At 39.7% G+C, this 25,069-nt stretch overlaps 1 protein-coding gene and 1 long non-coding RNA gene across 2 annotated transcripts in view; both read left to right on the forward strand.

The window, feature by feature from the left end:
* The first annotated feature begins 530 nt into the window (after positions 1 to 530).
* On the forward strand, positions 531 to 1,359 carry LOC139790301 (uncharacterized). Its single transcript, XR_011723448.1, has 3 exons — positions 531 to 671; positions 992 to 1,104; positions 1,226 to 1,359. It is a non-coding gene; the product is annotated as an uncharacterized lncRNA (long non-coding RNA).
* A 68-nt stretch (positions 1,360 to 1,427) lies between these two features.
* EP300 (E1A binding protein p300) overlaps positions 1,428 to 25,069 on the forward strand; it is a 59,292-nt gene continuing 35,650 nt past the window's right edge. Inside the window, exons 1-3 of the mRNA XM_071731922.1 lie at positions 1,428 to 1,844; positions 15,636 to 16,294; positions 24,545 to 24,721. Of these exons, the coding sequence (XP_071588023.1) occupies positions 1,751 to 1,844; positions 15,636 to 16,294; positions 24,545 to 24,721 (930 nt within the window). The 5' untranslated portion in view covers positions 1,428 to 1,750. The remainder of the gene's footprint in view (positions 1,845 to 15,635; positions 16,295 to 24,544; positions 24,722 to 25,069) is intronic.

Below are 25,069 nucleotides of genomic sequence, written 5' to 3' on the forward strand. Positions count from 1 at the left end.
AGACCCAGGGGCCCGGCCAGGGGACGGGGAGAGAATCGAGGAGCCGAGACGCCCCCCCCCCCACCCCCCCCCCCTTTCCTACCCCGCGCCAGCCTGCCTGTCCCTTCTTTCTCCTTTCTCTCTCTTCTCCTCTCTTCTCCTTTTCCCTGACTTCTTTCTATTCCCTGCTCCCCTCCGCCCCCGCTTCTGTCCGCTCCGCCACACGCCACAGGAGCGGTCGCCGCCGAGCGCCAGGCAGGGGCAGTAGGGAGCCTGCGCTCGGCCCCCGCGCTGCCTGCGCCGTCCCGCCCCACCCCCCCCTCCCCCCGAGGAGCGCCGGGGACCCCCTCCCCCTCCCGGCCATTTAACCCACCCCGGGGCCAGTCCCCCGCCTTTCCCTGGCACAATTTTCCTTCTATTTTATTATTTTAATTTTATCCCCTCTTCTCGGAGGGGTCGCTGAGCGGCTTCCCCCCCACCCCTGACTACCAACCTCTTCGCTTCCTTCCCCACCCTCGCAGAGGCGAAGAGGGAGTCCCCGCCGCGCCCGAGCGGCGGCCGAGGTTTTTCTCCCTCCCTTACCGCGCCCCCGCGCAGCCCGGGGGTCCGCGGGAGCGGAGACTGCCGAACAGCTCCTTCCCTGCCCGCGGCCAGCGCTCGCAACCATCCTCGGCAGCCCGGGAGGGGAGAAGGTAGGCAGAGAGGGGGGGAGGGACCGGCTTCTTCCTCCTCCTCCTCCTCCTCCTGCCGCTGTTGTGGGATCGGCCTCTCTGCCTGCGCCGGAGGGGGGGGGAACGGACTGCTACTGAGAGCGAGAGAAAGAGGAAGGGGAAAGAAGAGAAGAAGCGGGGAGGAGGGGGGGGGCAGAGAGGGTGTTGAAACCCGCCCCCCACCTTTCCATCCCGCGATCGGTGCTGCCTCCATCAGGACAACAACCCCTCCTCCTTCCCTGCACAACAAGATGTGAAGCGGAGACTCCTGGGACTTATCCTCACCCTCCTCATCCTTACAGCTCCCCTTTCTGCAGCCATTAGTGACGGGCGAAGAAGAAGCGAGTGGAGCTGGGGACCCCGCGCAGGCTTTGCCGCTCTCCCCGCCGCCTCCCCCCCAGCCCTGTCGCTGGCGGTGGGTATTTTTTTGCAGGGTGCTGTTGGAGGGGGAAGGAGCTGCGGCTAGAGGACGGTGATCTTTTTTTCTTTTTTCCTCCTCCTCTCCCCTCCTTCGCCCGCCTCCTTGTGGCGATGAGGAGGAGGAGGACGGCGCCGAGGAGGAAGAGGCTGATGGCGGCGGTGAGGAGGCAGCAGGAGGAGGAGACCCCCCGAAGGATGAAGATGATGATGGTGGCGGTGGCGAGGAAGCACCAGCAGCGCAACAGCCGGGATTAATTTACTAAAAAAAAAAAAAAACCAAACAAAAAACCAAACCAAAACAACAAACCCATCAGCCTCTTTTTTTTTTTTTTTTTTTTTTCGGCGGGGTTTTTTACCTGCTCTTTCCATCTTCGCTCAGACCTTTCGCCTGGGGGAAGAGGCCTCCTCCCCCCTCCTCCCCAGCTCCCACCGTCTCTTCGCTTCTCCGCTACCGCCCTCCCGGAGCCCGAGGGGCAGAAAAAGGGGAACTTGGCCCCCCTCCTCCGCCAGATTCTCCTCGCTCGCTCTCGGCGTTATTGTTGTTCCTCAGTTGACTCGGGGCCCGAAGAAAAGGTGAAGGTTTTGGGGTTTATCCCCCACCGTCTCACAGCTCCGAGTGATTGTCTAAAAAAGAATTAAAAATGGCCGAGAATGTGGTGGAGCCGGGCCCGCCTTCAGCCAAGCGGCCTAAACTCTCCTCACCGGCGCTCTCCGTGTCCGCCAGCGACGGCACAGGTCAGTCTCGGGGGCCCAGGCCCTCCCCACCTTTCTGTGCCGCAATTGTTGCCCCTTTCTCCCTTCTTCTGCCTAAATCTCCTCCTCCCTTTCGCTGCTGTTCACTCGTGCCTGCCTTCGTCCTTTTCTGTCTAGTCTGTTCCTCCTGTTTTCGCTCCGTTTGGACCTATTGGCATAAATGGCATAGGGAAGGGTGTTCGGATGTTTCTGCCCTTTTAATTTTTTTGGAAGTGATTGAAAGCAGAGATGTTGAATTTATTGTGTTCTCGGTCAACTGCAGATAAGGCTTAATAGTTTGTCGTTCTCGTATCTTTCACAATAGTAGTTATTACTGAGCTCCTTGCTAAGCATATGCCTTTAATTCCAGTTGCAGAAATACGAAATAGTTCTAAAGATGATGGTTTTGTATACTTCATTGTTGAAAGACGTTTGTACATTCATACACGCAAATCTGTCTTGTTTCTCATTTTGCATGTAGACCCAATTTTCTACAGCTCGTTGAGAAACAAGATTTATTTCTCTTTCTTCTGACATGCAGTCTGCTTTTTTAAATTTACTTTTTATGATTTTTCCTTCCAGGTAAATATCTAAAACCTACTTTTCTATTTGAAATAGAAAGCGACTTCAGGAAAAACACAGATAGCCCCAAACTGCAGATCCTAAGCTTGGGGCAAAAGGTCTTTTGAGACCCCTGTCTTCTTAGAAATGAAATGTTATTTGCATTAAGAATCAATATGGAGTGCAGTTCATCTTGCATCTCCCATTTCTTTGCTGCGAGACCAAAATGTCTGAAATTCCCCAGTAGACTTACAGGCTGTGAAGATAAAGAGGCTTCTCTGCAGTCCTGTAAAGGTCTTCTGTGATGCTGGGAAGGCAAGGTAGAGGTTGGAAATCTTGGGCGTTCCAGTCCCTTGCAAATATGAACTGGTGTACTGGGAGGGAGGAGGGAATAACAAAGGGCTGTTCAGCTTTTTCATGTTTCTGATGGAGCAGATGAGCATTTGGTTTCATTTTGCCATGAGAATACCTGGTTACCTGTCCCACAGGAGTTTCTTTGAACTCACTTTAGATCTTCTTAGCCTGTGGGATATGAAGGAGGCCTCCTCCTTCCAGTCTGGTGAGTGGTGGCATTTCTGATGCTACCCGTGGTCTTGTTCAGTGCAGTTACAAATGGCAAGAAAAGGGAAGAGTTGTTTGTTGGGATTTTTTTGTGTGTTTTGGTTTTTTCTTTTTCTTTCTTTGAAAAACTCATAGTTTGACAGTGAGCAGAAGGCTTTAGTAGCCAGTTTTTGGTTGAGCAGTGGATGTGATTCTACTTGAAATCTTCTTAAAAATTTGCCTCTTTGCATTCTCTATTCTCGGTGAATAACATGTTAATTTTGAAGAGTTTGTGTGCATCTTTCAGAGCATAATACTATATGGGCAATATTATGTTGTAACTGGAGGACGTGTCTCTTCCTACTATCAACAGGTCTCTTGTAAGAGAGTAGAAGAGAGCTGGAGAAGCTGCTATTTAGCTAGAGCTAGTAGTTGGGTTTTGTCTGTGCTAGACCAGTACTGAAATCAGTAAATATTTTTATTTTGTCTTAATGGTGATTATCTTGCTTTGTTTAGAGAGGTGAAATCAAAAATATTTTGAGAGACAAGTCCTGATACTTGAAATTATGAAAGCTGAATGTATGTTTTGATTCAGGTGAACCCAGATATCTAAGTGAAGACATTGGTGATCAAATAATGTTTGGATAATTTGTGAATGTATTTCAGTTTAACAGGTGTAGATTTTCCCAGGAAATGTAGTCTTTTAATTGTAAGCTTACTGGGAAGTTTAATAAATTAACTTTTTACACTTATGTTGAAACACTAGATAGCTGGATGGTTTGAGTCCTGCACAAATGGCAGTTTTTCTTGAAGTGGTAGAGGCTGTCATCACCTGATAGCTATGCACAGGTTTGTGGTGGTGTGAACACTATATACAATATGTAGAAACTGTTAAAGTATTCTTAATCCTGGATATTTTAATTTTTTGCTTGACAACTTGCTACCTGGATTTGGGACAGTGCCACTTTGTTTGTTCGTTTGTTTTTTTAGCATGATAATGTATCTGCTGCTCAGTTCAGTAAAATCAAACCTCTTCACCAATCAGTGTGTCTTTGGCATTATATTCTTCATTTGTTGCTTGAGAGACTACAAAGTTTTTGTTCTACTTCTGCTATTGTGGGAAACTTGGTTTGAAGTTTAAAATTTTTAACCTATCTGCACCTTAAATTTGCTTTGAAATAGTACAAGCAGCTTTCATTAAGTAAATTCCATTTATAGAATCTGTTGTATTTTCCCCACTCCATAGTTAATTATAGAAAATAACTAACATGGTACTTATGTACTTACTCAAGCACTCTTTAGAACTGTTAGATTCACAGCATCGGTAGATGGAGAAAGTTAAGAAACTTCTTCCAACACATGTGCATAGTGGATCTTTTGGTGTGTTCCTTTTGCTGTTAATTTTCAGGCTCCAGATAACATATTACTGTGATGGACTCTAGGTAATATACTACTAAACTTTCAGATGTTAAATGTATTTATGTTGAAGACTAAGCTGAATCTCTGATACAATTTGTATTTTCACCATAGACCTGGATAATACCAATATTCTGGGCTTGGAATGTACTACAGTCAAATGTTCGTGGTTTTCTTTTAAAAAGCAAAGATTGTCTTACTACACCTGATTTACTGGCAGTAGCCAAATACAGCTGCATTTCCCTGTTGTTGCGGTGCTGCACCTCCATCTGCCTTAAGTCTTAAATGGTTTGTGTGTTCCCTGCTGAGATTTTTCTTTGCCATGCTGTATTAATGTAGTTTTGAGTTGCTTTATTAATGCAGATTCCTTCTTTAGGAGGTAAGAATAAGAGAGACTTACAGGGAAACTGAAGTGTTTGTTGCACATTTTGTAATGAATGTTTTGAAGTAATTTAGAAAGCCTTGCTCTTGTCAGTGCTGTGTAATATTATTTGTAACAATTTTTTTAATAGTTTCTTTTTTTTTTCCCCTAAATGTTGGATAGTTCTGGAGTAGCTTCTGGAGCAGGACTTTATAGATACCTCTAAACTGCCAGGGGTTCTCTGTTTTTTTCCTATTTAGGTATTAAATTTGTTGAAAAGAATAATGGCAATTCTTACATATATCTTGTCCAGATCTCTACATTTTCTGAAGACAATTACAGCTCTACCCATAGGGTTATCTTTTGTTGGTACACTATCCTTGCTATTGGGTGTGAGTTTGCAGCACTGGATGCTGGCACAGTTCTTTTGGACTAGCATGGTTACAACTGACATCAGTAATTTGCCAGTGTAGCTCATTTTGCTTACCTTTCTTTACTGGTAGAAACACTGGTTTGATATGTTGCACCTAGTCTAACAAGACTTTCTTAAACATTGTGTTGGCAAACTGGCATACACCAGTCTTCTTTTTGAAAATTGGGTGAGTGAAAGTCTTTTCTAAAGATATGTTTCTAACTAGATGCCTTAAACCAGTAATTAATTTTTTTTTCTTTTTTATTTGTGACCTCCTCAGTTTTTTTTTCTGCAGTAATGCAGCTGTGCTGAAATTATCATGGACAGATTTATATGTGGTGTATTCAGGAAGGGAAAGTTGAATTGTGTTTCACAGCCTCTCCTTAGAAATAACCTGGTTTCTGTAAGCTGGCAAAGCTTTTGAGGCTGTGAGTTCAGGACTGCTGTGTTTCGTCAAGGAATAAAAATGAAATACAATCTCTGCTGCAGTGTAGTTGTGTCATGTCTTTGCATTGCTAGATCCAAAACCAGGATTTTAAGTGCTTAGTGTTTCTGACTTGCTGTAATGTTGGAAGTAGTTTTCTACAATTAGTTGCCATATGTGTTATGTCAGAGGCCAGGGTACATGTCTGGTATGTGCCTTAATATCCCTCAATTTACTATATCAAAAAGTCAGGTGTTTTTTGGGGTTTTTTTTGAGTAATGACACACCTTCAATCTCTCAAAGTTTATATGTTCCTTTTTTTTTTTTTTTTTTTTCCCAGGAACTGCTTCGGACCTTTAAAACTTTACTCTCCCTTTATATCAATGACCTAAGACAATGTAATTCTTGCCTGCACTACTACTGTTTTAACAGATACTCAGCTTTTTTTTGTTCCAAATTTATCAGGATGTTTCTTTGCTTGAAATGGATGTTAATCTTGTCTCACTGCTATTTCCAGAGGCATACGTGTGGTTTTCAATCCTGTTTTCAGACAGTGATGGTTTTTTTCCTAGTATTTGTATAAACTACTTTTAAAGTTAAATACTTTTCATAGTTCTGTTCTCTGGCTAATGTATAAGACCAAATAATTAGCCACATTTAACTTGTAGCTATCAGTTAAATATTTTTATCCATTCTAGTTAAAAGCCACACTTTCTTTGCTGTGTTTTCCCCAAGTATTAATTGTTACAAAAGGTGCCTTAAAATATTATTTGATGGATTGCATGTAAATGGAGTATTGCAGTGGTGGGTGCTTGTGTGGAAAAATGGGCATCCTTGCCTAGTAACGGCATTAGGAATAAATTTAAATTAAAAGAAGTTTGCAAGATCTTCTTTAGTAAGTAAGCCAATTTTTCATATGGTGCTTAGTAACTTCTAAAAGGAAATCTTGTAGACTTTTGAACCTCTGATATAGGTATATACCTCTTATGAGCAGCATTAGGAAGGCACTTAATTAAAAAAAAATCCCCTAGAACACAAGGACCATGCGTATCATGATGTAAAGCTGAATTTTGAGTACTTACAAATAAAAAATGTTGGGACTAGAAGATCAGTTTAGAGTTCCAATTCAAAAATACAGGTTCGGAGGTTTAATATTCCAGGGAAAAGCTTCTGTTGCTAAACTTCGGAATTCAAATACTATATTATATAAAAAAAACCCCAAAACTACCATTTGCACCTTGTCCTTCATAATCCTAGAGCAAGGTTTGGTTTTAGTATGAGTGGCCCTAGTTCAGGTTATTTTGTTCAGTTCTGTATTTGTGGAAACCTGAAGTTTATCCAGAAAGGGTCTAGCAGACTTGATGTACATTTTTAGGGGATGAGGATTTCTTAAGGTATTGGGGACAAATGCTGAACTACTTTAGGATTTCTGTTTTCTCATACCTGTACAACTTGGAAAAATGAATTTAATGTTAGATTTTAGTTTTGTTTGATTTAGTGTGTATTTCTTGCATCTTCTCTGTAGGCTGCTTGATAGTTTTCTAGTGTCACCTCAGTGTCTTGCTTAGCTGCTTTAGCGGGAGGAGCCTTTCAGTGCTTGTTCAAAAAATCTAATGACACTACTTTAACCTTTCTCGTCACCTGAACTACTGCCCCTTCTGAGAGTGCTTGGCCAAAAGTCATTTAGATTTATTATTTGACAAATGGAGTAGTTTTGCTGTGTAGATTTCACTGACAGAAAAACAATGCATACCTGTCTTCAAATATTTGTTTTTTCTGTCTTTCCTTAAACTGCAGCAGCAGGCTGAAGTTGAAATACATCTGTTTCTGCATATGGCTGTATGCACTGACAAAAAAACTCCCCAAACTTCTGTTAATACACTGAGTTTGTAGAACTTTATGTATAACTTGAATTATAGCAGTTCATAGAAATCCTCTCCCTGAGCACTAACTGATATATTGGACCAGATGACTTCGTTCTCTTTCTAAATAGCAACAAGTTGCATTAAAATTGAGTGGCAAATTAATATATTTGAAGTTCTCTTAAAAACTTGACATACTATATTCTTCAAGCACTCTCCTTCAGTCACAGTAACTTGCAGTTTAATTGACAATGTCAGATGTGTTTGTAGGAACAGCAAGGAGATGAAATTGTGGTCCAAACTAGGGTTTTCACAAAAAAGTGTAAGTTAGGTACAGGACCTTCAAAAGCAGCCCAGATTTCTAATATTGGTTGTCGTGAGATGGGGCAGAGAAAGATTTTTGCTTTTTTCTATTTGATGGTGTGAAACAACCATGGGCTTGCATACTTGTTAGGAGATACAAGTAGAGTTTTGAAATGCATCTGCTTGCAGAATCGAAATTTTCTGCTTCTTGCCTTGTAGAACTCCCAAATATAGGTGAATGGATAGTCTCTCTTGCAACATACTCTTGCTGTGCTAATAAAGTAAAATAATGTTATTATCAGGGTTTTTTTTCTTAGAGTTCTAATAAAAAATAAAGTTCTGGTGAAATGCTGATATGTAACTTGTGCAGTACAAGTTTCTACTGAAACTAAGCTGGCTTCCTGAATATAATTTCAGGAGCTCTGGGAAAATGCTTGTTTGAGATACAGAAGTCTGGTCTGCTGACTTCTGGTTTTTGTTTACTTGTATATTTTTTTTGTATATAAATTCAGTGTTGCTTTTTGGTGTTACTTGGGAGTAATGTTGAATGAACTCAAGTCAGTGATACTCAGAAAACCATCATGACTTTTTGGTAATTGTATATGCAGATTGCATCATTTCAAAGTTGTCATTAACTCCAACAATGAAGTGAACTTTACTCTTTTCTTGAACTGATTTGTAATCACTTCGAAATTGAAGTAGATTCAGTTCATTTGTGCACATAGTGGTGGTCCCTTTCTTGTCTCTATGTACCCATTTTTTACCCACTAGTGCAGCAGACAGTCAAGGTACCTCTGTCTTTCCAGGGTTGTGTGCATGGTGATCCACAATTTATCAGGCTCCCAACTGAAATTCCACTCTTGCTATTTAACAATACCACAGACCAACAGGAGGTAACTTAAGGTGGTCTTACAGGAATTTCAAGGGCATACACAGGGTGGTCTTGGGAATAAGGATACTATTTTAAAGCCTCTTCACTAAAGTTAGAGGTATCCCTACAAAATTTTCCTAAGGAAATTATTTATGGTGTGACCTCAGCATTTTGAAATTGAAATGTCAAAACGTCATCTTATTTGGGTCTCTAGTGATGGCAAAGCTCTAGTACTTTTGCATTGTGTTGGGTAACACAATGCATGAATAGGCAGGTACATGAACAACAGTGTTTCTGAAATTCTGCCTTAAGTAATGTTAAAACATTAAATGTAGCCTATCTTGATAATTGTACCCAGTCTTTTCTATTCACCACTTCTTTTTCCCTAAAACAGCTACAGTTCTATATGGCCATTGAATTTTCACTATGTTTTTCAGTAGTAAACAGTCGCTATCATCTGTATCTCTAAGTACTGTTTATCATCTGTATTTCTAAATACTGTTTTTGTGGTTTGTTTTTTTTTTAAGAAAAACCAGGTTTTTCATAAATACAGTTTTCTTCTGAAGTTTGAAAAAAACATTAAGAGTTTACTAAAATTGAGATTTCTGTGGATACTAGTTTAGGACAAATATGACTTAACCTTGTGGATTATTCATACTTTGCAATATTGAGACTTTTTTCCTTAAGAGTTGATGTATTTGAAGCCAGTGTTTTAATAGGAATTGGGATATCTTAAAAAAATTGAGGCAGTAAGGTCCTAATTTTAAGACTTCAATAGATGCTGAAAGATAAGCTATTGCTTCTCTAGAATGATTTAAAAAAAAACCCCAACCAAACAAGCAAACAAAAAACCCTGGTAACATGTTTGTGCCTGATTGTTACAATGATTGTTAATGAAATTGTGCATTGTAGATGGTGAATTGGGCTTTGATCAACAAATGTTTGGTTATTTTAAAAAAAAGCTGTACCTGAAGTTGTGTGCTACTATGATATTCTAGAATATTTTATGCCTTTGCATTTGTTGTCTTCCAGGGCTTTTATATGTGTTTTCTGCATGTATTGTTTGCAGACTTACTTCAAATTACCAAGTTTCTTGATGTGGTGAACAAATTCTGGACTTTACTGGATTAGGAAGAAACGAAGGTGGCAGTGGTTCCCACTCTCTTGCAGGGAACAGATTAATACTAAAGCCTGATGCTGGAGACTTTATTACCCAAATAGCATATTACAGAGCAAGAATTCTCAGTTGTTGTTGCATAAGCAATAGGGAAGACCTCTGCATCATACTTCCACTTTGGGGATGAGTGATGGTTAGGGTTATGAAGGGGCTGATATCCAAGGATTTTGGAAGCAGTAGTTGCAGTGATGAATCTAGACTGGACATTTTAGACTGACATTCCTTTTATATCAAATGAGTAGATTAACTTAAACTAACTCCACATTTTAAATTGGAAAAAATGATTTGGCAGAGTTTGTGTTACCATTGGGTAATTGTGGCTTCATAGAAGGAGCTACATGAAAAGCCTTCGCTTTTATGGTAAGAATAAATCAGGCATCCAAAATGCAGTCTAGCGAAATTTTCTCACACCCACCTGGTAGGAACCTTGGAGTTTTTCCCTCTGAGTTTTTTTTTTTCCCCCTCTGATAAAATTTCCTAGCTTAAATTTCCATATTTTCCATCTTTTCAGAGGCCTTGGGAATTGATTGATTTCTTCATTAGCACTTTGTTTTATGTCTGTTCTTAATCTTTCCTTCTGCATTTTCACAGATACCTGAGAATCATCTGGTGAGAATGTGTCTCCTTACCTTGTTCTGCAATTTTTTATTTCTATGTTTAGAGTTCTGGTTGGTTGGTTTTGGTGTTGTTTTTTTTTTTTTTTTTTTAGGACACTTCAGACAATACATTTTAGGGCCTGTAATGCTGGTGCTTGGCTGGAAGCTTGAATGGCTGGTTTCTCTGGGATATTGGCTGTATCCTCTGGGCACTTTCTCTGTTATATCTAGGCCCTGTTGGATTCCTGGATAGCTTTCATGTTGCCATGCAGGGAAGATACTGACCTCAGCAGCTTATTGTTATTCTTTGTCTGAAAGTACAGCAAAGGTATCATGTTTTCTGTGTAGTCCAACATCATCTGTGGCTCCTGTCAACCCAGTCACATGCATGCTTTGTATTCGGTGTCCTCTATTAAGCCTTGTCCACTTGTTTCATTGTGAACCTAATGACTGTGATATAATTTGATCCACTGATAGGTTTCTGAGTCCAGAAACATTTGTGCAGAAAGGTGTCTGTTCAGCAGCTTTCTAAATTGATATGTCTGTGTTCAGAGTAAATGGGATGCAGGGACAGGAACTGTAAACCTTACAGTTCATACCTTTGTAAGATCAGCAACTAAGTAAGCACTGGAGTAAGTTGTTGTCTGTGTCTGCACATGTGTCTGCATACAGGGTCCTTCTGGAGTCACTGTGCACACGTGATTCTGTTTCTTCAGGTAGACAAACTCTTCTTTGAGACTGAATGCTTCAACATCTTGATTCTGAGGTTACCAGACACAAGTAAAGTGTTGATGCTACTCTGTAGCATGTGGGGAAGTCCTTAAAGAACTAGAATTATTCACTGCAGTTTATTTGCTAGAACCAGATAATCTCCATATTGATAGAAATGCCTCTTTTATTTTGAAAGGGGAATAGAGTTTAGTTGTTGTAATCCAGAGATGAGAAGAAACTGAATGATGACTGTAGGCTAGAAAGCACGCAAAAGAAACTAGCCTGTGCCACTTGAACCCACATGGGGGTTTCTTTTCTATGTTAGTATGTGTAATAAGTACGTATATACTTCCATGGTAAGCTATTTATCAGAAATCTCTACACTTGCCTTGCATGCTATGAGGGCTGTTATATATCACTGGTGCTGCCAGGTGCTCTTGCAGTAAAACTAGCTTGAAATAAATACTTTCTAACTCATTTGAAAATTGATCACTTGATAAAGCACTGTTGTCTTATTGACTTAGGGATTTTGATTGCACACTCTGAATCTCTACTGGTTTAAAGTCCATTTTGGTGCCAGGTAGGTTTTGAACCCAGGCTGGCAGTGTCCTTGCGTCTTGCAGATCAGACGCTGTCAAAGCCTTCTGAGAAGTCAGCTCATCATAGTGTCCAAAGCTATGAAAATAATCCAGAGCATGCAACACAAGTTAGCATACTGTTTTTTTTTTTAAGTTGCTTTCTCACAGTTTATATTGCAGTTTATATTGCTTAATCCAGTCTAACTGGACTGCCATTGAAAGAAATGGATGGACCTGGCCCATATACTGTCTTTTTTGACCCATTTTCTCTCTGAACACTTAATGTAGCTATGTAAAGTCAGGCCAGTTTCTTCACTCTACAAAAAAGACATCTTTGAATGTTCAGTAGTTTCCAAAAAGAATTACCCTACTATATGCCTTTGAATGATGAGTCTACCTCAGGTTAAAACTTTCTGATTATCTACTTAGATGTTGTTTTGTGCCAGTAGTTTCTCTGTCTTTCCTTTGAATCTTAGGTGGCAGTAGCAATCTGTTGTATATTTTCTTTATTACCTATGGAAGGGAGCACACTAATATTACTATAAATAACATAATGTGGAATCACTCTGTCCCACTCTACTGAGATCAAGATTTAGCTCTGCCATTTACTGCCTGCGTATGACTGGATGTTTTGAGATTTTAGGCTAGAAACTGTTACATCTCACTTTTTCTCTTGTCTGATTATACACCTGGATCTCTAGGGATTATAAATCAGATACACAAATCTTTGCAGGACTGATCTGCCTTATTTGCCTTTCCACATTTTGTTAGTAAGAAATCTGTGTGTATCCTTAATGAAACAGGTTACAAGGGTAGCATTTGACTCGGTTGACAGGAAGGTCAGTCAGGTCTCTGGATATTTGTCGCTGCTGTCCTAAGCTATGCCTTCCACCTTTGTGAATGTGCCATTATTTTGGCATAGCATATAAGCTGTTTGGCCCAGCCTTGTCAGGTTATGGATTGGCCATGAGCAGAATTCTCTGCAGTGGGCTTTAGGATACATATTACATGTAAAAGATTGTGAAATTGATTGCAACTGTTGCTAGATAATACACAAAGTCTTAGAGAGATGTTTATGGTCTTCTGAGACTGTTTCCATCCTGTATCTGAAAACTTTTGCCTCCTGGCAATTGACTAAAAATAAAATTTTCATGGTTGACCAGACAAACGAAAGTGTTTCCAGTTTTGTTGTTTGTTTGCTGACTGAAGAAGACTTTGAAGCTTTGTTTTTGAAAATGACTTACAAAAAGACCAGACTCAGAATATTCTGTTGTTGGTATTTAGTACTTATGCTTCTGGCTTGTAGCTGATTGTATTTTTTTAGGATCAGTCTTCTGATGTGTATCCTGTAGGATTAAGAAATTCTACTATGTATTAAACTATAGCAATTGTTGTATTACTAAAATAGTTTCTTGCGGAGGAAGATGATGAAATCTTTATCTCAAAACAAGAATTCCACTGCCCCTTTGCAGTGTTACATCTGAAGTAATCTAAAGGGATCTTTCTGACAAAATATTCTTTGTTGGTTTGAAAAAAATATTTAATTTTTGATATTTAGACACTTACTGATAACTTCCCATTGGTTTTGTGAAGGATTTAATATAAGATGGTATGATCTCAAGAACAGTGAAGTGGAGATTTTTGTTTGGGTCTCACCCAGTCCTGGAAGCTGCATCTGTTCAAGAGCAGAAGTTCTTGTCCCAGCAACAATCAGACCACAGAACCAGCCTTTGGGCCGTGTGGGCATCTTTGTCTTACCATCAGTTTCTCAGTTTGCAGATGGGAGGTTGTTTGCTGTGTGCTGCCATTACAGTTATGTTATGGGTACAGGATTTGTGCTGGCTCATGTTCTTTCATTTTCAATTTTGTTGTTCATTAAGTATAATTTTTTTTTTTTTTCCCTGGACAGCAGACTAATTTGTAAATTACTTACTGGTTGTATTTTTTTATTCCTTCCTCACTGATGGGCTGTTTCAGGTTATTAGCCAGAGCTTTTCCTAGACATAGTGCTTTAACATTTGCTTGTTAAAGGTGTCCTAACAGGCATTTTAAGGTGTCTGTTTCAGCTTTCTTAAACTGTCATGTATTTTTTCAGTTGCCTTCTCTATTTTCTTGATCTCCCCTCTAATTTAAAGGTTTTCTTTCACTGTAACTCTTCCCATGTTCATAATTTGTTAATTCCTAAACTAACCACTGACCATTTTTATCTTTTGGAGAGGGTGTCTGTTTGGAGATAGGTCTTGTGACACAATTCTAAATTTGTAATTTTAAACAGAACAGAACTTGGATAAAGCTTTTATCTTCTGATCTTCCTTCACTTCCAAATTTTCAAAAACAGCAGTCATGCTAAAGAATACCACTGATGCAAATGAAAGATCAGTCCTTCATATGTATTGCAAAACATAATTTTTAGCATGAGATTTCTGTTAATGAAGAATGGGCTAGCTAACTGATTTTAATAGTTTAAAATATATTATTTTAGTGGAAATTTTCATTATGTCTCTGGAGCTGTAATGAAGCATATACAAACGGAGTTACAAAATCTCCTCTATTGTGCTATACCTTCATTCTTGCCAACCTCATACTATATTTTCAGATTTCTTAAGTCATGATGTTAACAGTGGTAAGAGTTGTGAAGTTCTAGAAACTCCTGTAAGTGATGGAGTGTTTGACAGTTTAGGTATGGTATTGTGTGAAACATTTTGAATGGATTTCTAATGCTGATGAGCTTTTCTGAATATGTACTGTTTAACTTAAGTCTTTTTCCATTACTATTTGGACCAAGTCATCTTGCCATCCTCTCTAAAGTTCGGTATAATTGACGTGACATTTCCTTTTAAACACAGTTGCAGTTGCTGAGAATAATGAGTATTGTCTAAATTGGAAGTTTTTGAAAATGCAGTACAATGCTACCTATAGAGCACCCATGAAATGACCATTCTGGCAGAAGGGGTGCTGAAATGTATCCACAGCTAAGATTAAAAAAACCCCTTCCTTTACTAGCTATTCTCATATTCCAGATACTAAGCTTTACAGCCTGGCTGTGCATAGCTACATCACACAGTGGCTTAGCCTTGTAGCCAAAAACTTTTCATGCTGTTTTTGTTTTCCTACCATAGATTAAAAATACAGGTCAGGGTGTGTGCTGCTTCTTCTGTAGGCATAAGAACTTCGTATTTGCTTGAATAAATGGATTCTTGGTGCTGTGCAATATTCTTGTATCTGTGTTTCCCAAATAGTAATCTCTGTTCAGCTGATTTCATTTGGAATTGCTTTGCATGGTCTCTTGAGATGTGAATTTAGGTTTTGATCATAGTGTTTTCTCTCAGCTTTGTGGCCAGGAGGGTAACTTTGATTGTTTTCTGACAATGTTTGTTGTGGGAAGTTCAAGGAATTTTGTAATTCTGTGCTGGAAGTGACCGGATATGGAAGGTTTTGTTGGGTGGCTTAGGTTTTTTTAGTTATTTGGGGGGTGTTCAAAAAAAAAAAAACCCAAAGAACAAATTAAATACAAAACCCCACATTCCAATATCTATTTATTATTTTCTGAACAGTAAACAATCTTGAACAATATTACTATATTAGTTATGTCTGTTTCAAAAGTGACAGAATTCAGAAAAAAATTAAAAATTTAAGACAGTACTTCTTCGATCTTTTAATTCTTTGTAATAGTTGTTTAATTCCACTGGCTTCCTTAGCTTCTAAAGTTGAAAGATTAGTCTGAGATACCCAGTGATCTGTCAACACAAACTGTTAAAGAAGAGAATTGTCTTCTCTACTTTAGACTATAAAGTTTAGAAATTACTTTTTATCATGACAGATTGGATCAATTTCAGTAATTACTGATATGGGAATTTTGCTGGAACATAGAAAGTCAATTTTTGCTAGTTAGTTGAAACAAAATAGAAACTAATGGACAAGATATTTCTTCAAGGCACTACTGGTTGGTCTGACCTCATATAAAATCTGCTTTGTTTTTCAGATTTTGGATCACTCTTTGATCTGGAACACGATTTGCCAGATGAACTGATCAGCTCCACAGAACTGGGACTCACCAATGGTGGTGACATTAATCAGCTGCAGACCAGCCTTGGCCTGGCACAGGATGCAGCCTCTAAACACAAGCAGCTGTCTGAACTTCTACGGGCTGGTAGCTCCCCAAATCTCAATATGGGGGTTGGTGGCCCTGGCCAGAGCATGGCCAGTCAAACCCAGCAAAATAGTCCTGGAATGGGAATGTTAAACAGCATGGTGAAAAGCCCCATGGCACAGGCTGGGTTGACTTCTCCCAATATGGCAATGGGGGCAAGTGGGCCAAACCAGGGTCCTTCAGCCCAGTCCACAGCAGGAATGATGCCAACAGTAAACAGTCCAGTTAACCAACCTGGCATGGGAATGAACACAGGAATGAATGCTGGCATGAATCCTGGAATGTTGGCAGCAGGCAATGGACAGGGGATGATGCAGGGGCAAGTCATGAACGGTTCAATTGGAGCAGGCAGAGGGCGACCTAATATGCCCTACCCAAACCCAGGAATGGGTGGTGCTGGTAACTTGTTGGCTGAGACACTGCAACAAGGCTCTCCACAGATGGGAGGACAGGCTGGACTGAGGGGGCCTCAGCCTGGAGCCATGAACAAGGTAAGACAAGCTAAATGTGGCTTTATCACCTTCTTCCTTGTTGTTGACTTCGTTTTGTAAGATTAATCCCTTTGCAGTATGGGTTCCATAGAATAAGATGTTTTCTTTCTTTCTTTCAAGAGTCCTGGATCATGTGGTAAATAGTTTATCTGCTGCTAAAGTGCAATTTATGTCAGTCATGGGAGATGAAAACTGAGTCTTAGAAAACAAGCAAGACTATTGCTAGATTAAAAAGCCTGTTCTGGGAATCTTATGGCAGTATAGATGAGCCATACTGAAAAGTAACTTAATTCTAATATTCTGTTTCATACTTTTTCCACAAATGTTTTTTTCCATCTAAAATGATGCTGGTAGTGTGAGTGTGATGGGGATCCATCAGGACCTTTTAGAAGTTGTGGTACTTTTTTCTGTCTGACACTTAATCATGAGAGTATTCGAGGTCAGCTGAGTATTTATGCTGTAGCAGATGCTGAGAGGCACATACAGGTGTGAATGGACTGATCCACTGTATGTGCTAAGATGTGTGTTGGCCTTATTAATAAATGGGTTATTTGAATTAGTAGTAGAGAATTAATGCTCATATAAACACCTGGAGACAAATGTTGGGTTCTTAAAAGACAGCAAGGTTTCTGCAGCTTGCTTTAAGAGAGTAAACTAGAAAGCTAAAAAAATTAATCTTTTTTATATGTGTTGGAGAGGGAAATAGGTGTGCTTCTGTAACTTAAGAGTTTGGAAGAAAGTTCTTGTCACGAGTCACTGAAAAGATGAAAGAAGACCTAGGGGTTTAAGGGACAAGAAAGTGTGTAAATTTAAATTTTATAACTAATAATTAGCTTTTTCAGAGTAGGGAGCCACTTGAGTATTTTAAGTTTTTTGTGTTTTGATCAAAAGCATAGAAAATTCCTCAATATTTCAGTTCACTGTAGGTGGGCATTTTGTGTGTTTTTTGGTTTACGAGGGTAACATTTTTCCAAGGTGCTTTGCTATAGTGGAATGCCTATATCTTGGAATGCCAAAAGTCAGTCCACTTGGGGGGCTTGGAATGATAAGTAACATCTGTAAATGTATTTGAAAGATAAATGAAATTATGCTATGTATTAATGCTTTTTATATGCTCTCTTGTATTAAGTAAAATTATTTTGGTGCATCATTATTAATTATTAAGTTCTTTTGTCTTTGTTGGCTTAAGATCAGCGTGCTGCTATCAGTTGTTCTGAGAATACGTCTAGTAATGAGTTGATTTTGTGGTCTGGTCACTTCCAGATAGTTTTGCCTATTAGGAAAGTTGTTGCAAAGCTTGATGGCTACAGTAGAAAATTTGTATGCAGTTTACAGCAGAAATAAATATGTTGCTACTGAGAAATATTATTGCATTGGAATTACATAATGTCCTGTTCATTATTCATTGGCTATAAAAACAAATTTGCTTTGCTCTTCAGAAAATTGTAAAAGATGTAAAAAATTGATGTACTTGGTATTTGGATGAAATGCAGTTTTTTAATCATCACTTACCAGAGCTACAGTAGGGTTATGCACTATAATAAACTCATTTATCTAGGAGAAGTAAAGGACGGACACAAAATTAAGCTTTTAGTGCAAAATCAAATTGTCTTCCTCAGTTGCATCAATTCCAAAATGGGCTGTACATCTAAAGTATAAGAACATACTGTGCTTTTGGGAATATTCAGACCAAATATGTGATAAATTCTGTTTTTTAGTTCATAGCTCCAGGGTAGTTAAAAATACTTGGGAGTTCTTTAATTGATGATAAAAAACCTTGTGACTACAGTGGGTATAGCCCTCATACAGGAGTTGAAACTGCTGGATGAGAAAGAACAGTCTGAAATGGAGGCTGAAATTCCAGAATGTCTTCAATTGGTTTGGCTCTTGGCAGGGAGCCTGTGTTTCACTTCATGCAGTGGAGTTAGCAAAATCTGACAACAGTCATGTCTGAACGCTTTATCTCTCCACCCATCTGCTTTGGTTTTTTCCCACCTACAAATCTTCAAAAAGTAGATGAAAACAGAAGACCTTAAGCCATTGTTTCTAAAAGTCTTTTTTTTTTAATTGGTAAATTTAATACCATGTTGCTTTTAAACAGAGTTTCTGTAATAGCTTCTGTAGGTTTCCTTAATCTTTGCAAAAAATGTGCATTGTCCAGGAACTGTCCTTCAGTAGGAGGAAATAAACAGACCAGACACTTTGGTTGTGTTCAGCTTCATCAACTTGCCAAAGCCAGGCCCTTCAGGTGGTGCGAGGGCTGCCCCTGTGAGTTCTCTCTCTGTGAAACAGAGATGTGTTGTCTGTAATGGTTTGTGCAGAGGTGATGTTAACTAATTGGGAGGGAGGGGTGATGGGCTCTTCCAACAGTAAAGATGAGCTTGAAGTGGCTAGTCAGTTTGGAAAGCAAAATTGGTTATTTGTCTTCTTTGTTCTGTTGAGTTACTGAAACATTTTCTTCCTTTCCTCCCAAAACATAGGCAAGCAGTAGAATGGAACGCTTGCTTTACATATTAGCTATGTACTTCTCAGCTTTTTTAGTTGTTGCTTTTTAGGACTTGATACGTCAATGTAAATGATGGATTTGGGATCATCTGATGTACATAAATGTTTGCTGTCGTGATCTGGCACTTTTATTCTGTGCTCCAGTGCTGTTGTTTCATATGTGATGTGAGCAGTCACTGACACGCAAAGAAGCAGTTCTGTCTGCTTGCCATCTCTGGGCCAGTTGCATGACAGACTGTGTTGTGGAACTAATCTAGGCCTGAAACTCAAGTGGTCATTTAAAATAGAGAAAAAAGAATTTAATTTGAATTGTTTTTCTGATCCAGTTCATACTCATGAATTGAAAAGCTGGTGCTGGTGTTAAGGAGGGGACAGTTTGAAGGAGCTGATACTGCCAGTCAAAGGAGGGTTTGGACCCTGCTTTTTCACAGTACCAGCTTAAAAATGCCCCTGAAAGTCTAGCCTGAAGGAACTGTGGAAGTTTGGAGGGGGAAGGAATTGTTCCAAGTTTTGCTTTCTTGAATAGCTCTTTGTTTTTCTATGTGATTGCTTGTGTGCAAGTTAAGAGGACAACAGAGACATGCCTGTTACTTTTAAAATAGAGGTTTGGAAATTGAAAGAATCAAAGCATTATAATCAGTGTTTTCAGCATTTTTCAGACTTTCTGTTTCACTATATAGTTTTAACTTAAAAGTAAACAGGTAGCAAATTCAAGCTCTATAATAAGTTAAGAAAGACATAGTGTTTCCTGTTTGGAGCCATTCTTCACTTAGAATTCTATCTACAGCTTTATTTTATTAAAACTTTCAGTTGGTTGTTCCACTGTTCTGTTGAGAGAGTCCAGTTACAGTCTTACTGTCCAGCCTTTTACGGGGGAGAAGGGTGTTTTGTGTGAGTTGGTGTGTGCATTTCTGTGATACCAGTGCTCTTGTAACAAAATGACTAAGTTCACTTGTCCTTCAGGTAGTTTAGATTTCATCTCCCACTGAAATCAAGAAATCTTCTGTTAACTCAAGTAATGAAATGGATGTGAAGACAGTTCAGATTAGTAAGAGCATTGGTACTACCTCTGCTATGTGAGGATTTCACTCGCATGTGAAATTACCTGAAGTGTTTAGAGTTCCAGTAGTAATTCTTTCTTATTGGGCTTACTGTTTGAGTATATACAGGATTCTTTCCTATTACAATGCATGCACTTGGTTTTACTGGTTTGACCTTTGCTAAGGAGAGTGGATGGCAATATTTTACAAAGACAAATGTAGTTCTTTAGAATCTCCATAACTTCCTTTAAGTAAATAAGGAAATGTCAAAATAATAAGGTTGTGCTCAAAGCTACAGAGAGTGAAGAAGATTGCATGCTCACATTGTAAAATTGGTTAAAGAAAATGAAAAAATAAAAGCACTTTATGTTCCTTAGTGTTAGCATGCCCAGTGTCACATTCTAGGTAGAAGACCAGTGTTCTTGATTGCCTTATTATTTTAAATACCTGTTTGAGTCAACAGGTAAGTTGGAAAAAAAAGCATACACCATATACCAATTCTATCAATTTGTGCAGTTTCTCAATTATAAATTCTCATTTTTAAAGAGTCAGATGGAATTTAATAAAAATAATTTTCCCATTTCAGAAAAATTAACTTCCACTTGTGAACATGTGGATATGGAAAGATACTTGATGCCATCAATGCGGTCTTAAACTATTGCGTGCTCTGCACTTATCCTGGTAGAGATACATAGTTAATACTGCAAAAATTGGATTATTTGGAAGAATGATAATAAAAAGTAAATGTGAACATGGAGAAGTAAAGAAATAAAATTATCTCTGCAAATCTTAACACTGGTCATTGTTCAGTTTTGTTGCTAACATCTTCTTGTCTTTCATATATGGGACTGTCAGTGAAGTAGTTATTTTTACAGAGAAACAGTAGAATATTGTAATGGGTATGTGCATAGCTGTAACAGGTTCCTCCTCAGTTTGTGCTCTTTAGTGTCCAACAGTATAACTAGAAGTAGAGTTAATTACTTGACTGTTTTCCGAACTGAAGATGCATGTGCTTAATGGCATTAAAACAAAACTTCGGAGGTAAAACTAGAAGTAGAGTTAATTACTTGACTGTTTTCCAAACTGAAGATGCATGTGCTTAATGGCATTAAAACAAAACTTTGGAGGATTTCTTCCCCTTGCAGTTGCTCTTCTCAGATGAGGGCAGCTTGTGGGCAGTCATGTCTGAGGGTGCTCAGTCTTGTGAACTGAGATGTTTCTTGAAGAGGATGTCATCTGTGCTGTTTACATGGTGATAGGTGCACACCTTCCACCATTTTGGTAGTTATAGCCCCAGCTTCCCTTGGAGGCAGAAAAGGCAGGAGCTACAGCCATTTGAGATTACCTTTGCCACCTATTAGCCACACATCATCATCTTTTTGTTGTTTTTCTTGTTTCCTCCTCCTCCCTCCTCTTTTACTGAGATGTGTATGTCTGCCTGCTCCTCCTTGTGTGCAAATCCTTGCATATATGATGAAAGCAAGTTGAGGCTGTGAGGAGAGGAAGAAAAACAACAGATGGGATGGATAAGAAGACAAATTGGAAGAGCAGTGGAAGGAGGAGGTGGTCAGGAAGAAGTGAGTAGAGGTTGCAGTCACTGACTTGTAGCTGTGATTCAGCCTTACGTGTTTTTGCGTGGTATTGCAGGTGAAGCCTTGTAATTGTCTCATGCAGTGGTACCAAGAGCACTTTTCTTTGGCTGGGTCTTCTGCATTCACTTCTATATTTACCCTTCACTTCCAATAGTTCATTAATATAATGATGAACTATGTGTCAGTATTTCTGGTTGTTCCCTACTGATTAAAATTCTACAGGATTATTTTATCTTCCTTCTATAGTAACAAGCTCATCTATGTCTTCCTGTTTGTTTTTCTTATATTCATGTTTCTTAACATGTCAAGCAAATGACATGAGCATGCTCCTGCTTCTTGTGTCAGGGTTACAAGGCAGCCTCTTGCCAGGTGAAGAATCTCACAAATGATCTTTCTCTTGATTCAGTCTGGAGTTTTCATGCATGTTGCAGGTGTCAGGTTAGGAGGTCTGTGACAGCAGGGACAGGGGACATTGCTGTGAGGTTCAGCTGCAGGTGGACCTGGCAGGTGTCAGTATTACCTGGACCAAGTGGTGGCTGATGGTTTGTTCCAGGAGACCTTGAGGCTTTTGGTTTTTAGCATCCTTCTTAGGTGTCACCTGAGACATGTTTTTCTGAGTCAGTTTGGTTTGCTTGCCCTCCAGTCTAGCCTGTGCTTCCCTTGTCTCTGTCTCTCCTGTAGGGGAATTGAGGATTACTATGCCAGGAGCAGCTGGTGAGCTGGCATTTTGTCCTTCTGCTGCTGGATCCCTGGGTACAGTAGGATAGAGGAAGTCCCTTGGTGGGGTAAATGATGGCTCTCAGCCCTAGGAAGAGTAGAGTCTTTCTTTTCTGCCACGGAGACAGCCTTGTTTGAGAGGGCTGTTTTTGCACACCCAGGGTGTGAAAATGTCTTCAGCCTTCACTTCTCAATTGTTTGGTTAGATTTCTGTATTTTTTTTTTAAGGCTGCAGAAGTCACAGAAGTCGCGTGAGGGCAGTTCTAGTGACGGCCAACATACTCTTGTGCTTCGGTTTTCTCAGGTGTTGTCTAACTATGGGGTTAAGATTGTTAATGAACTTGAACTTCACCTAGAAATTTCTTGTTTTGAGGAGGTATCTGCCTTCAAGACACTTTCTGGAGCTGAAGGGATCAGGCTATCTTACAGAAAAACATCTTCTTTTCTTAAGGAAGTCCCATTGTCAGACCTCCACCGAGGTTTAAATCATTTGGTTTGAGACAGCATTGGCAATGGGGAAGACTCCTGAAAGTGTGTTTGCTGAGTCCTTTTCTTCTCCCTTTCCCTTTCTGCTCAACTTGCGCATAAGATCTTATTAGGGCCCTGAGGGAGAAGTAGGAAAGGTTTGAATCTTACCTGTTCAGTGTTTGGCAACAGCTGCCTCATTGGTCACTATGTGTATTCATTGCAGGAAAGACTCGCAGGGGTGGTGCCAAGGGAGATAGAGAAAGGGAAGCTTTTTTATTTCTGCCCGATCACTGCATAGTTTATCTGCCATGTGTAGAGATACTTTTAATTTCTCTCTAATGAATTACTGCTGTGTGATAATGGTTATTGCTGGTGAAGGAGGGGACTGTCCTCAAGTGAATTCACTTGTATATATACGTGTGTGTGTGTGTGTGTGTATATATATATATATATGCATGTATATGTACATACATAGCAGGTATCTAAAGAGGCAGCTAGTTAAGTGAATTTTATGTTCCTCTTCCTGTAGCTTGGGTTTGATCTTGCTTTACTTTGTAAATGCAGACTGAAGGCTATTATAATGGATTGCCAGGTGTTACAACATGTAAAAGGAAAGTGTTTTACTAATTGCAGGTAATCTCTGATCACATAGGTTACATCTCTGTGCAGGCTGGAGGAGCTCAGTACTTTCAAAATTACCAGAAACAAGGCTTTTCTACTAGGAGAAGGATGCTTTGAGAATGAATGCAGGAGTGAGTGAAAACAAACCTATCACAGGAGCCTTTATGCACTTCTTTGGATGCAGGAAAATGCCCAAACTTAACCCATAAAACATTGAGGAGGCTGAACAATGTCTAGTCAAATACTAATGTGAGTTGAGACACCACAGGTCTTTAAAGTATTTTTGTGCCTTTATGGCAGTAACAATGAGTTATGGCTCCTTGAGGATCCTGCCTGAGTAGTGGTGAAAACTTGATCATTTAAAAAAAGATACCTGGTTTTCCTGGTCCTCTGTTTGGTTGCCTAGTTGTTTTGGTCCTAAAAAGCCATATTTCTCATGAAAAATAGATGGGACTTCAAGGAATGGAAGAAACATGTCACAGGATGAACAGCTTTGTTGTCAAGATTACTTCTAAGTGTTCTGTAGGTTCTGGAGCATTCTAAGGCAACAAGTGGATATCTTCTGGTATCATAGAATTGTTGAATATGCATAGTGTATGAAATACAGACCTACTTCCCCTGTGGGATGAATGGTTCAATAGATTTGTTTTGTTTGCAGAGTTCCTTCCTTCTGGCTCCTTTGACCTCTGGTACTGCTCACTGCAAACAAGTTACTTTCCCCATGTGACTGTGTGTGGCATGCCCCACGCCTGTGGTTTTACCTATTCCTGTGTTGTAGTCTTAAATTGAAAACAGTTGTGTACTGAAAATGCCGACGTGCAGTGTTAAAACTGTCTGGAGAGGAGCTGTGGGAGTGCTGACAGTTGGGTAGGAGGTTTTTGGGATAAACCCTGCTGATATGAATGAAGGTGGTAGTTGTCTCCATTTGGGCTTCGCACAGATGCAGGGAGCAGAAAAACTCTTCCAGACTTGAGTGATATAGTGCATGGTACAAATTCGTGATTGGTAAAGCTGAAACGAGAAATCTGTTGAAAAAGAGGTTTTCTAAAGAAATAATCAGGCCAGTTCTGAATGGATTGACCTCAAAGATTGGTAAATTGGCTTTGCTATGATCATAGGAACTGCCTGGTTGAGGACTGGTGTGATGGGTAAATACACATAAAGGAGCAAGGGAAGCTTTAGGATCAGTATTTCATTGCAGCTGGTTCATGGCTGTGATCACTCTTGCTTCTCTGACGTATTCATTTACCCCATGCATTGTCAACTTTAGTTATCTTACTTGAGCATCTTACTGTCTTATTTTCTAGATGGGAATGATGAGCAATCCCAATCCATATGGTCAGCCATATAGTCAGAATACTGGGCAGCAGATTGGAGCCAGTGGACTTGGGCCACAGATGCAGAATAAAGCTGGACTGCAGAATAGCTTACCACAGTTTCCAATGGATAAGAAGCCAGTTCCTGGGGCTGGAATGCCTAACATGGTAAGTAGAATGAAAGATGTCTCCAGAAGTGTTGTAATAGACCAAAGTTTAGCTCTGCTGTTACGATGATGGCTTTTGCTGCTGTCATATCCAGTGTCAGTACTGGGTGTGTGCTCTGAATCCGCACATCATGGAAGCAGTTCACTTCAGCTTCTAAAAAGGCTGAAATGAAGGAGAGGGTTGAGTTGTGCTTTCTCTGTTGATAAGCTGCACCTCTACTCTTCACTCCTCAAATGCTGTTCACAGACAAAATAAAAATAAAATGGAGCTCCTTAACTGAAGTGAGCTTTGCCACCTATTTGGACATCTTTGCTCTTCTGCCATCCCCTCTCATGTGGTTGGTGTATT

Source organism: Heliangelus exortis, chromosome 1 (genome assembly GCF_036169615.1).
Source record: "Heliangelus exortis chromosome 1, bHelExo1.hap1, whole genome shotgun sequence".
Taxonomy (NCBI): Eukaryota; Metazoa; Chordata; class Aves; order Apodiformes; family Trochilidae; genus Heliangelus; species Heliangelus exortis.